Consider the following 13,293-nt stretch of genomic DNA (forward strand, 5'->3'; position numbering starts at 1 on the left):
GCTACACACCCTGAATTCTCAGTGGCTGGCCTCGGACACAAAAGCCGTCCAATAAACACCGAGTAGCGTTTTGCTTCACCGCGGCCCCACCTTAGCCGCTGCGCTCAGTCAGCAGTTATTTCACAACGCCAAACTTAAACCTTTCAATCCAAACTTTAGTTGAAGCAATAAAAAAATACTACATGGTGGAAACTTCCTAGCAGGATAACAGAGGTAGAATTGCTAGAGGGTAGGAAATTTTAAAGAAGAGAAGCTCGCAGCTTTTTTTCCCCCCCATCACGAAAATCTTTGGAAAATGAGTAACTCTGCTTTGAAATTGGCTAAATTTGGGATGATGATTAAAAATGTTTAATTTGTTGGGATTCTCAACTGATGGAAAATAATCGAAGGGAGGCGTGAGGAACACATTAATGTGTTCCTTGTAATAGTTAATTGTATGTAGCCGCAGGTAACAGATTACCTGGGTAGCCTGGAATGCGATGATTGGTTGGGAAAGTCACTTGGACAAAGCACAAGAACACATCAAGTTCACCACAGTGACAGCAGCCAATTATTTTTTGCAATATTATTCGTGATGCACCTCCATGCTTTCTACTCTTCTGCCTTTAGGTTTTCCTTTCCTGCAATCCATGTTCCATGTTTTACACTCTGCAAGTTTCCCAGCCCACCATCAAGTCGTCCGGCCTCCGTGTTTTCCGCATCACTAGCAACTATTATGTCTGCATGTTGTCCGATCTCCTAGCAACTCCTTTGCCTTACCAGCTCCGCTAGCAACAAGTTCTGAGTTCAAGTCCCAAGTGATTAGGATAAGACAGGCAGGTTTCAGCGCGTAGCAAACACTAAGAGGGCGTATCCCTAGCTTACAGAAAATGACAACTGGGGGGGGGGGGGGGGGATAATGACATTCACTTTTAAGTTGTACATGAAAAATTAAATTATATTTGCTCCGTTTTGATTTGTGTTATAATCAGCTCTGTCCACACTACTTCATTAAAGTATCACCAACACCTATCAGAAGGAAATGTGGATTCCTTTAATTGTGCTTACATAGCCTGAGGGCAGAAGCAAATAATGATGTGTAATTCCTACATAAGGTGCAACTGAGGACACACAACACACCCACCCACCCACACACACGTGCAGATTTACTGAAATACTGCAAAAAGCCAAAGACTTGCTACCAGAGCATGAGGGACTCTACTTTCATAGGAATTACCACATCTCTGGAGGGCTTTTTTTGGGTGCAGTCAAGGTCAGCGTGGTGAACATCTTTTACTACCTGAAGAGGAGGCTCGTAACAAGACGTATGGACAAGGTGTTAAGCTCGAGGCCAGAGCAAAGAAGCAAAGAGCTTGATCCCACAAGAGACACGACCTCACTCTGGGAGGAAACAGGTTAAACCCTCTTTGCGGCCCCCTCGGGTGCTGATACTCAATACCCGGGTGAAGAACTCTATGTGCCACTTTACCTGGTGGAGCTACATCTGGACGACATGCTCGTTAAGATACTTAACCTCGCTCCCTGCCCAGAGAGAGCGAGAACGCCAAGGCTTGACTTTGTCCAAATACAAGTGAATTTGTTAGTCAGAGAAGAACTGCATGTGCAGAACTCAAGCCAGCTTAATGTTAAGTATCAGAAGAACAGAGGCTACTGTGTTAGAAGACACAAACAGAGCATGGCCTAAAAAAATCACAGAATTTGCAGGGCGAAAAAGCACAAGAAACAATTGTTTGTAATCACCAAGCCATAAATATTAGAGGGAAAGCGGTTATTGTGTTAGAAGCCAAAGCAAAGCAGTAGAAACAAAATTCCATGTGAAATGTACACAAAAAAGTGTTTGTAAATCTTTTTTTTTTTTTTTATTTCATACTGTTCAATTCCATTCAAGTGACACAATTAAATTGCATAAAAAAAGAAATCTTTATTGGTTTTTATTTTTTCTACAAGTGATTTGTTGATGCTATAAATACAAATAGTCAATAAAAACCAATACCTGCTTTGCTGTAACAAAATACCCGCTTTACCGTCACGACACAATCAAATGTAACCGTAATATAAATAAGACTATAAAGTTTGTGTTATAATCTGCCCAATAATTTTCTACGAGGCCCCTTTTTAACTGGAATGCAAACGACAAGACCCCAAACATTCATCCATCCATTATCTACCGTTTAGTCGGGCTTGGGTCGTGGAGGCGTCAGCTTCGGCAAACTTCCTTTTCCCCGGCCGCTATTTCTTCCAGCTCTTCCGGGGTTCTAAACACACAAGTAGTGTGTCAAAATACAGAAACAATCGCACGTTTGTGATCACAAGACGAGTGTTAACGTTTGGTGCAATTGTGACATCAGCTGCCGTGATTCTCAGCGGACATTAAAGCAGCGTCAACTGCTGAAAACACACAAGTCTAGCTTTTGAAAAATAGACAATTGGGTGTTTCTAAAGATAAAATGACAACCGTATTCCCCTCAGCGCTCTCTCGGAGGAGGCTGAACGGCGTGCTGAGTGACTTTTTATGGGAGAGACAGCAAGAAGAAGAAAGGAGTCCCATTGCGTGACAGTGACAAATTTGCATATCGGTTCGAGGTAAACAGAAGACGGCAAAACAAGGTGCGTTAAAGTTGGCCATCTCCAGCTGCTTTTTGCTTGAATAATTCTAAAACTAAATCGTGCCAGATGGTTTGGATTGACCGGTTGTTCAAAATTCAACTCCCGAGTCGGCAAAGGAGCAAAATAACCGCAGATAAGGGAGGAAATGAATGAAAGTACCAAAGGAAGCTAGCTTTAAAAGCCGAGGTTTCCCCGCGCTACGCAGTAGCCCATTTTGTTGGTGTTGCCCAGGAAGGACATGAAGCCAAAGTAGGCCTTGATGGAGATGTCCTGGTTCAGCAGCAGGACACCATTGGCCTTCCCGGGTACCGGCTTGGCTTTGTGGGCCTTCTGTGCCGCTTCTTTGAGCTGCTCACGGAAGTTCTCCATCTGCGGACAACATGGCCAAAGTCAGAGAAGGGCAAAAATGAACAAAGTATAAAGTGATGGGAGCTTACGTGGCAAATGGTGGCGTAGGCATCGTCGATCATTCTCACGGGATGAGACGTGAAGGTCACGTATGGCAGATCGGTGGCGAAGGGGTTCCACCAGGACAAGAGGGTCGGCTCTCTTAAGCGGTCCCAGAAGACCCGCAAGCCTTCGCCTTCGCGGCTGATCACATGGAGACATTTTCCTTATACTCTAATTGCATCTTTGCCCCAAATATTTAGCAGTTTCATGCAATATTTGTGTATCTAATTGTTTTGTTTTAGTGTGTAATGTAGCCTATTTATGTACTCTTTTTTTTAATCTGTATATTTTTCCATTTTTACATTATATATTTAGTTCCATGATGACTTTGCAAAGCAGCTCCTTTGTCTTTGAGTCAAAAATATATATCATACATGGAATATATACAGTAGCAGCCCTCTGATGTCTTCCCCCCCACCCCCTAAGTCATGACTTCCCTGCAGGGGACAAGCAGATCTGTGGGTACTCAATGACATTAGCGCCCTGCGGGGGCTCGCTCATTATGTGAGCGTGATCTCCAACTTAAGGCTAATCAACAGCGTCTTCGTCATATTCTGTCTTCTACCTGCGTGCTCGTTTTTAAGGGGAACATACCAAAGGTTTTAATGAAAAAGCCCCGGGGCTCCGTCTTTTCTAGGCTAGATGAAGCGGCTTTCAACGAGTGAACCGAGTCGCAGGTCTTTGAAAACCTTCCTCACAACTCTGCGTGATGTTTGTCCATCAAATGCATTCGAGGCCCAATGATTCTAAAAGCGGAGGAAGATGACACCTTTGTTTGGGGTTCACAGGAAGTTCAAAAATAAAGGGTGATGCTACAATATTTACGACGGCTTGATGATTGTGTGGAGAAAGAGAAAAAAAAAAAACTTCAAAGATGACTAAATGCCTGAAGCTAGCTAGTGTCGTTCACTGGAAATTACGCAACACTCGTATAAATATCGTTTGATTAATCGGTTAGATCAGCGTTGGCGCACCCCTCAAAAAGAGAAGAAAATGTCGTAACAAAAGCATTTTTAGCGAATATGGCATTGTGTTAGTTACGCAAGCCTGCAAGTTAAAGGAACAGTTTCGGAATGACATCTCAAACACCTAAGAACATTTCTGGTGGAGCGACGTGGGACTACAAATTATTGAATAGTTGCAGAAGATGGGGATGAACAAAACGGGACGAGCCCAGATATCTTTAACGACCAGTCATCGCGCTATGCGTTCGTTTTATTAGGCACCTTGCCCAAGATTCAATTCAAACAGCCCAAAAGCGACAAAGACTCGCGAGCGTAAGCCACGGCGTGCGAAGGAGGAGCCATGTCACGGCTACAAACATCCACATGTGTTTACAGAAGAGCTTTGAGCAATGACAATGCCGCACAGGAACATTTTGCGCAAGTGGGAGGAAAGTATAAAGGGTGGCACAAAAGCAAAGCCCAGACTCTAAAGACTGATTATGTTTCCTCAGAGGCGGGTTAGGTGGGTACACATTGGCCTTTGTGAGTGCACTGAGCTACGGCCTTCGTGTAAATGTCGACGTATATGAATATATATATTTATAAAAACTAAAAAAAAGAGCTTTGTGAATTCCTCAGGTAAGCCATCACCGGTGAGCCAAGGCAGACCAGCCCAAACAGGTAGAGAGTAGGGCGGGGCTTTTTTTTAGCCAGAGGCCTTGGACATCTTGCGGGTTTTGGACTTTCACTCCGACTGACACAACCTTGGCCTCTGGCACTATGAGAGCTGCGCAAATTAGTGACCATGTGAGGATGGATAGCAAATGGGAATTGATCAAATGCTGGAGAAGTGGTCTTCCTACATGTGCAATCAAAACATTTTAATGCCCCTAAAATTGTCAATCGAATAAAAATTTCTTGGACGATTGGTTTAATAAAAAAATAAAATAAAAAAATACAACTAAGAAGCTGGGGTTGAAAGGTCGTGTTAAAAATTTGCCAAATTGAACCTCAAATGTCTGCTCGAACCAAAAGGCCACAATTCCATTGTCTTTTCAGACAAGACTATCAAATCACGTGTCGAAGTTCAACTTGCTTTGGGGGCTGAACTTTCCTTCCCTTCGTCCACTTCCATGAACTCATGATGTCATCCTTCATCCTGCACCTGAAGGTGAGGAAGGTAAGGAAATCCACCCTTGACTGACCTCCCCCTTGAGCGCTCCACTTAATCCGTGCACGGTGTGCATCTACACCGAGGGAACGACTGTATTCTGAGCTGGAGGGCGAGTGATTGGGGGGGGGAAAAAAAAAATCCTCCTGTGGGCGCTTGGGACGCGTAAGTCAACACGCAAGATAAATAGAGTGCAGCTCCAGCTGTCATGGCAAGTGTCTCACATTGTCTGGGGGCGAACAAACAAATGTGCACTGATTGCTCAACAGCGCCTGAAGCTTCGCCCGCCCATAGGTGCGTACGTCCAACGGAGGGTGCGGAGCGGCCGCCCAGAAACAACACGGGCAAAGGAGCAAGGTGCCAAGATTCGGGAAGGTCGAGGCTCTAGGTGTTAGAATTAAGTCCACCGCTCGGTTTGGAGGTTATGCGCAATTGCTCTCGAGGTGAATACATTCAGATCATCGGTACGCCAGGAACATCACATATTTATGGCTCTTCATTAATTTATACATGATGGAATGTTCAAGAGGAAAAGCCCTGTGCACTTTGTATTTTTAGGAATTTGAATATTTCATGTTGCTTGCTTTTGGAGTTGAATTGTTGTTTTAATATGTCATCATATTTTATTCAATGTTGCGTTGCTCAAAATGAGGTCAAAGCAGGTATCATGCGAGGATTGTCATCTTGTAGCATGAAAGGCCTAAAAAGGATTTCATGGGTAAGATGGGAGCGTCCCTGTTCCTGTGCAGCACCAATCGTGTTCTTGAGTGGTGCGCTTATTGCAAAGACAAACAGTGGTGAAAATTTGCAACGCAGCAGCAGTCTCTGCTGGCAGGAGAGGTTAGTGACAACCTTACCGAACCTGAAAACCCTAACCGTGGCTTGGCCCGAACTTTAAAACCCTAACGCTGTCTTGAAACCCCAATGAGCTCAGTTTGAAGCCCTACTTTGAAATCCAAACACTGCCATGAAATCATAAATCAAGTTTGAAACACTAAATTCTAACCCTTCGTCAAAACTCAAATATGAAAACCTAACCATGGTTTGAAACCTTCATCAGGCTTCAAATTGTTTTCTTAACAAAACAGTTGAATTTAATTAAATAAAAAAAAATAAACCGGCTGAAACTTTTTGGCTTAACTTGGCATTTTTCTCACGGATCACTTTCCCGCCAGGAGGTGACAGAGTGACCTCGTTGCAAAATGAAGACACTTCCTGTGGGAGGCGGAGAAGAGAAACGCAAGAACGTCGCCTTGGCTTGGATCCGTCTTCCTCCCTCGACTGTCCCGCGCGTCTTCCGCCGCCGACTCTTTTATGTATAATTTAAAAGAATGCGCGCGAGATAAAGCCCGGAATAAAGACGACGCTCTCTAAGCTCTTCACAGCGCATTACATTTTATTCATCAAATTAGCCGCCGTCGCAGGGCTATCCCCTGAGCCGCCTTTAAAAAGGTTCACATCAAAAGGACCGCCTTCGTTTTAGCCGCTAATCAGCCGAGTGACAGCTCCGAATGACAGCTCTGCACTTCTTAACATTGCAGAAAAGGGGCAAAAAAAATGTGCATGCTCTTGCGACGCCTTGTTTGAGCGATGCTAACCTATCGACAACGAAGTATTAGGGTCACACCGAAATGGGGGGGAAAAAGAAGACCAGAATGAAGTTTTTGTCATGAAAGTGCTTCGATACTAAGACGTCGATGCCACTCAACCGTCTTGACGTACTTTCTGAGTTGGAGGACGATAGAAAAGTCAAAACCTTTAGTTGAGCGCAAACGGATGGGGAACATTTGAGGGAAAGAAGAAACCCTCAGCTGCAGAAGCAAAGGGAATTTTGTTTCTTTATGTAAAGCGGAGCACGAGCCGTCTTAATTATAAAGAATTTCGGAAACTCTCGAGGCAGAGTCTCTTTTGCAATGCTTTTAATTAGCTCTTTAAATCCAACAAAGAGCTTTGGCGCACTAAACTAAGCCAATGAGCCTGAAGTGTGGTTTGATGCACTTACTAAAGTACGGAATTGGGCGGGAAGGTGAAGTTCCCGTAGCAGATGCGATCAATCATGTTGAGCGGGATCTTCTGGATCTGCTCGCACTGGAACATGATAAAGTCGTACTTGCAGATCAGCAGGAAGTTGTCGGTGATGACGGTCAGGCGCTCCTTTTCGTTGTTCCAGTGATCCACCCTGAAGTCAAACACCGTGTTTGGTTTTACAGGAGAACTCAAATTTTCGACTTACTTTTTTTTAGTACATGAATTGAAAATTGGAGAAAACAAGCAGCTATTACCGGCAGCAATCATTCGGTAAATGGGAAAATGTTTTTTGTCCTCATTCTGGCTAGTCCATTAATGTCCGAAAGAGCACTAACAGGATAATTGATCATTGAAACTCTCAGACTTTGTTGTTGTTTTGTGAGAAAGGCTGAAAGAAAACTCTACTGCAAACGTCTAAGTAGTTTCAGGTTAAAAATAAAACATCTATCAGGAGGCTATTCAATTTTGTACAACAAAAGCCCATTTCATCAAATTCCTTTCTGTTTTGACCCAAGCAAAAAAAAAACACAAAAAAAGGAAAAAAAAAAAATAAGTATCTGACCATTCAAAATGAACAAGCATGTTCTCTTTCCTTGCCGGAGAACATTTTAATACAAAGGAAAATGCTACTTTTGAGTCATGGGGCTTAGGGTTATCAAAGTTATGGCGATCTGTGTGATTAAAACCTACACAAACACACACGTACACCTTTTGTTGACAGCCTGCAGTAATTGTGTGTTACGTATTTCATAGGTGAATGACGCAAGAGAATTCCAGCATCCAACTGGTTTGGTGGATCTGAAAGTGACTGTTTGGAATCTCTGCATTTTGTCAGGCGTCCCACTTACCTGAAACTATTCATAGTATGGCCGCATATGAAGTAAAGGAGAGGCGTCTATTAGCGGTCACACAAATTTTGAATCAGTCCGTGTGCCTCTTTTCTTTCCGGCGTCCTGTTGTGTTATTTTCCCACTTACTAAACGATGTAATTGATATGATGCAGGAGTGAGCCTGAACGTCAACAAGAAGTGTGCGTGCGAAACGAACTCACTCTGCCATAAGCCAGACGCCGAGAATGTTGCCGTCGACTTGTGGATCCACCAGAACTTTAACATCTTTGATGGCTTGGTGCAGCGTGCCAGGCTGCAAGGGGGGAAAAAAACAAAATATGTCACTTCTGTGGTGGAGGAAGACATGAATAACAACAAAATGCTTGACATTATGAGTATCAATTGGACTTTCACTAAGAGACAGGTTAGCTTTGTTGACACCTTGGTGTTCTTTTTTTTTTTTTTTTTTGACACTTTGGCTAGACCTAAACTAAAAAGAAGGTTCAATGCCACAAGAGGTGATCATAGAATACTAGATTAAAGCACAATTTGCTGTATTAAGACTAGCTTTGACTGCCAACAGTGATTTATGGTTGTTGCTTTCATTTTGGCACTAGAATTGACCCAATTCAGAATTGAAAAATGCTAAATTACTTGGGTGATCATGTTAATTCACCTCACGACAAGATTTAAAAAATAAATCATGGTCTAACAAGCAAAATGTGATTACAATTCTTTGTGTGAAGATACGGCGGAAGGTCACAAGTTTTAGGGTGTTCCATTTTTAAAAGGTTTTCTTTCCACACGTTCTGCTTAGTTAAAACGCGAGGCCTCGCCTTAATAATACATGTGACGTATTGAAATTAAATCACAATTTACCCTGAGGACGAAGAACTTCTTGCATTTAAATTGATTCAGAGACAGCGGTGGCTCTCCGGATGGGTCTCCGAACTGGCAATGGCTCACTGCGCGGGTAGTCGCCGGCTCCTCAGTTTTGGCGCCGGGCGGCTTCTTTGGGGGGGTCGGCGGCGGCGACGTCGCGGGCGGCTTCTTTGGGGGCGTCGGCGGCGACGACGACGTCGCGGGCGGCGACGACGTCGCGGGCGGCTTCTTTGGGGGAGTCGGCGGCGGCGACGTCGCCTCGGTCACCAATGCCACCGCCGCGAACGACGCCGCTGCCTCCTCCGTGGAAACCTTTTTTGGATGAAGGAAAAGTGTTCACAAAAGTAATTAAAAACAACAAACGCGCATTTCCTCACCTCAAGTAACGACATGAAAGAAGCGCAGGTTGAATAAAAGAAAGAGAAGCTTGAGTGGAATTTTCGAGAAATGAATCTTCGCGACAGGTGCGGCGAGAACTTCCTGCTTCCGGGTGTGGCGCGTGTCACGTGACCCAAACTATTTCCCAGCTCATCCAAATATCACTGAATAATATTTCGAAATCATTTTCACTAAATTTATTACAATACTTTGTCTTGGCACAACTAAAACTTTTACAACAAGTGCATTTTTCTGTATTTTTCGCAAAGACTATTTGAAATTCCATGATGAGGGTAAGAAAAAAAAAGTCAATTTGACAATGACCCATTAAAAGTGAAGTCCAAGACACTTTGTTTTCTTACTCTTTCCAAGTCTAATGGAGATTTAACAGATCTTTGTCGCAAAAATACATTTTCCTTTGACAGCTTTCATGCCTTGAAGGCCATTCATGCCACGACGACATTGATGCTAAAAAGGCCGAGAAGAAAGCCGCTAAGCCTCCGTGCGGAATGTGAACCGTCACAAACATTTCTCAGACAGCTCCACGGAGTTCCCAGGTCCAACAGGACGTTTTGAGATCCGGAACAATCAAGATTGAGTGAGAGTGTGGCCTCACGTCACAAAACCTTTGCTTGGGCTTTGATTGACATCTCAATGGCCGCTGCTATTTTTCCAGGATTTTGTGGGTGTAAAGATCTCATTGTGCAACAAATCGCCTGTCGGTTTCATTGTCCAGCGGCATCTTGAAATGCCATTGAGTGATATTTTTAGGAAGACGCGCGGTGAAAATCCTTCATCAACACTGTCAGCGTTGTTTACCGAACACATCTGAGAGATGTCAAGTCATCCCCGTGTTCCAATAAAGCTGTCATAAATAATTCCGTTGTGATATAAAAAAGAAAAAGCCTTTTGGATAAGTCCTCTGTTGTTTGGAAGACAATCTTTTTGCACATCTAGCAGGAAAATATCTTAAAATTGAACTCCTTTCTCTGCGTAAACACTTTCTAGACAGAAATAAAACATATGCAAATAGGTTCTAAATCGTGTATACATTTGACTTGGGGTTTTTTTTCGCCGGTGTAAGTGTTTTTCTGTTTTATCTGTTATTGCAAAGAACGTTTTAGTTTTGAGTCCACCTTTTAAAATGAAATACAACTGAGCTGAACTTAGGGGGTGATTCTTCTGCATGCCACTAGAAGGTGCTCCTAAACCACAATTTCAGAAGAAAATGTACAATATTTTTTTCTTTCCATCATTTTGTGTTGTGTTTTTCCCCTAAAATCTTCCTGCATTGGGATTATAGCGGCGTAAAAAAAAAAAAAAAAGCTCAGCGTGACTCGTGGATTCCTGCTGCTACACAATACACGACTTTATTTTCTTTACGTAAGCGAGTGAACTTAGAAAGCCTTTGCCCCCATGATGCATCGCTGCAGACCAAGCAGCGAGGATAAGAATAATCCATAACGTAGTATCTAGGCCATGCAATCAAGACGGCGTAAAATGCGGAGATGCTCCTCTATCTTCTCACCTTTACGCCTTCGACATACATGTTTATCGCTGATGGGCTCTGTCATGAATTAATAACAAAGTGAATAATACACAAGCTTCCTTTTAAGGGATTGCGAGCGCGTTTGCCATTGCTGTGTGCTTAATGCTTGCGTGTAACTTATCATGCATCACTTTTGTTTTTGCGAGAATGAATCGATTTTTCAGTCACGTTTAAACAACAAAATATCACGAAAGCTTAAATGAATTGTAACATTCTTGTAAAAACGTTAGTAACACTTATTGGGCAATCTAAAAAGTAAGGTATTCACTTTCAATAACATATTGAATGGTCACAAGCGTAAAAATAAGTTAAGCACTCATAATAACGTTCATGTTTAACTGAAAATAAATGTTAACTTCATTCTTTCTCAACATTGTTATGAGGCAGCGAGTGTAAAAAAAGTATGTGATGCACTGTTTACGTTCAACTAAATGTCACCATGAAGATGCTCTGTGAACTGAAATCTCCACACGGCACGCCGACTTTTGCCTCCTCTGTGGTAGCAAACATGTCCGAGTCGTGAGCCACATGGTTGTTGACGGACGGAAGTAATTCAATTAGGTTCCCGCCATGTTTGTTTACCCGCATGGAGGCTCGGTGGCGAGTTAGTGACACGGTGCGGGGGCGGGCCGGTTTAGCAGATGTTTTGCGTAGACCCCTTTGACCCTTCCAAACTTCCCATCGACTGCGGGTGTGTTTGCAGCTCGCTGGGGCGGAGGCATACACTGTAGTTTTTTTAGCTGTGGAAATAATGCAGAGACATGAGGGGCGGTTGCGTGGGGGCGGCGGTGAGGCTTCATTAGCTTTGCAGAAGCTTGTTGAACTGGAAATAAAACCCAAAACATTCAACAACAACAAAAAAAAAAAACATAAAAGCTTCTCTGCAGATGACTCACGCTATGTAGAAAGGACTAACCTTTTACCCATGGCTGAGCCCACTTGAATTCTGTTGCTAACCAAAACAGCAGCACCTACCAAAGCAGGTAAACAGTCCAACATTCTCTACGCATTCAAGAAGATGATCTTATGTTACGGGCTCATTTTAGGATTGTAATATTTACCAGTCTTGGCTGGCTGGGAGGCCTCACGTGGTTTGACTATCTGCGGCGTCCATTTTGAAGTGGAGGCTGACCTGGTAATTAAAGCAAGTTCACTGCATGGTTTCCAGGCCCTTGTACATATCCCAACTTTGTCGCATCACAGACAGTAACAACAAGAACAAAAAATCAGACCGCTAAAGTCTTTCTTTAAATGTTGATGGCGTCCCCCAGGCGGAAAAAGGCTGCTTTTTAAAAAGTAAGCACTTGCGTAATAATAGATGGCGTTGCAGGGGGATGTGATGTGCAGTTCAAGACCAGCCTTTGCCCCAAACTTTGTTCCCCCTGTGGCGTTAAAGAAAAGAAAAAAAAAGATCCTCCCTGCTGTTTTCCACATGGAGGCGGTGATGCAACCACTAAGTGGCAGTGTAATTCCAGTCATGGTGAAGGCAGGCTGCACCTCACGTGTAACGTTACAACATGCTTATGTGGGCTGAAGTGTCAAATGAGGGCATATTGACCAAATACTATCTGGAAAAGCATCACGAGGACCTTCCGTTTCAAACGTGACTACTTCTGTGCAAATGAATCTATGACTCAAATTTGACCTGGATAATTTGACTCCATGTGAGGCCTTGCAAACTGATTTATGACCCTTGATTTTTAACATTTTAATTTGACCTGGGGCACGAGTCTTATTGACAAAACATATCTGAAAAATCTGTCATAGAAATGAGTCCATGTTTTTGTATTAATAACATATCTGGAAAGATCTTTAATTTAAGGCGTGACTCCATGTGGTACCTATTAAATTAACTTATGACTCCCAGGACTTGTTAAAGTTAGCCCTAGAGGTGCATTTTTGGGGGTTAGGGTTACTAAATGGTAATAGGACGGCTGAGTTAAAGATCTTAAAAGTCCTCATCAAAAACTTTGAGGGGGGGAAAAAGATGGTTGATAAATACAATTTCGTCACTTGGCACCTTCAATTCATCGTCTCTGCTCAGGCTTTTAGGACTCACAAATCAAAAGCAGCAATTTGTAGCCCACTTTTCCTTGCCAGTCACTCTGCACTCAAGGCTGCAGTGCAAAACATTTCACTTTATGGTGAATACTGTGTGTGTGTGTGTGTGTTTCCTGCTGGGTATCCACAGCGACACGAGAAGCCATATAGCAACCGAGAGACGTCACAAAGACAGATTACGCAAAAACGTCACATCGCTGACATAAGAGAAGCCGTGGTGTGCGTCCACGTTTCTCCAAAACCTATTGAAGGCGGGACACTGCTGCGCCATTCACACTTGAGTGCATTGCACAATCAAATAACTAGTCACAAAGAACATTATTATCCCCTCACATAAATGCTAAGCATAATTTCCCTGCTAAAAGGATCCTAAATCCATTTACACCCAAGCGC

General features: G+C 43.2%; 1 protein-coding gene across 1 annotated transcript; it reads right to left on the bottom strand.

The window, feature by feature from the left end:
• Positions 1 to 1,901: 1,901 nt before the first annotated feature.
• Positions 1,902 to 9,437, bottom strand: tprg1 (tumor protein p63 regulated 1). The gene is made up of 7 exons (XM_061297152.1): positions 9,290 to 9,437; positions 8,910 to 9,224; positions 8,252 to 8,343; positions 7,175 to 7,351; positions 3,045 to 3,198; positions 2,767 to 2,976; positions 1,902 to 2,255 (listed from the first exon to the last, which is right to left on the bottom strand). The coding sequence occupies exons 1-6, from the start codon at positions 9,302 to 9,304 to the stop codon at positions 2,782 to 2,784; spliced, it is 948 nt and encodes a 315-aa protein (XP_061153136.1). The 5' UTR covers positions 9,305 to 9,437; the 3' UTR covers positions 1,902 to 2,255; positions 2,767 to 2,781.
• Positions 9,438 to 13,293: the final 3,856 nt, after the last annotated feature.

Source organism: Syngnathus typhle, linkage group LG14 (assembly GCF_033458585.1).
Source record: "Syngnathus typhle isolate RoL2023-S1 ecotype Sweden linkage group LG14, RoL_Styp_1.0, whole genome shotgun sequence".
Taxonomy (NCBI): Eukaryota; Metazoa; Chordata; class Actinopteri; order Syngnathiformes; family Syngnathidae; genus Syngnathus; species Syngnathus typhle.

What these genes read in the sequence shown, in the direction of transcription:
- tprg1 (XM_061297152.1), bottom strand. An exon ending in AGAAGTTCTTCGTCCTCAGG is followed by an intron (nt 8,344 to 8,909) that starts GTAAATTGTGAT and finishes CCCCCCTTGCAG; the next exon opens with CCTGGCACGCTGCACCAAGC. An exon ending in CCTACGCCACCATTTGCCAC is followed by an intron (nt 2,977 to 3,044) that starts GTAAGCTCCCAT and finishes TGTTGTCCGCAG; the next exon opens with ATGGAGAACTTCCGTGAGCA.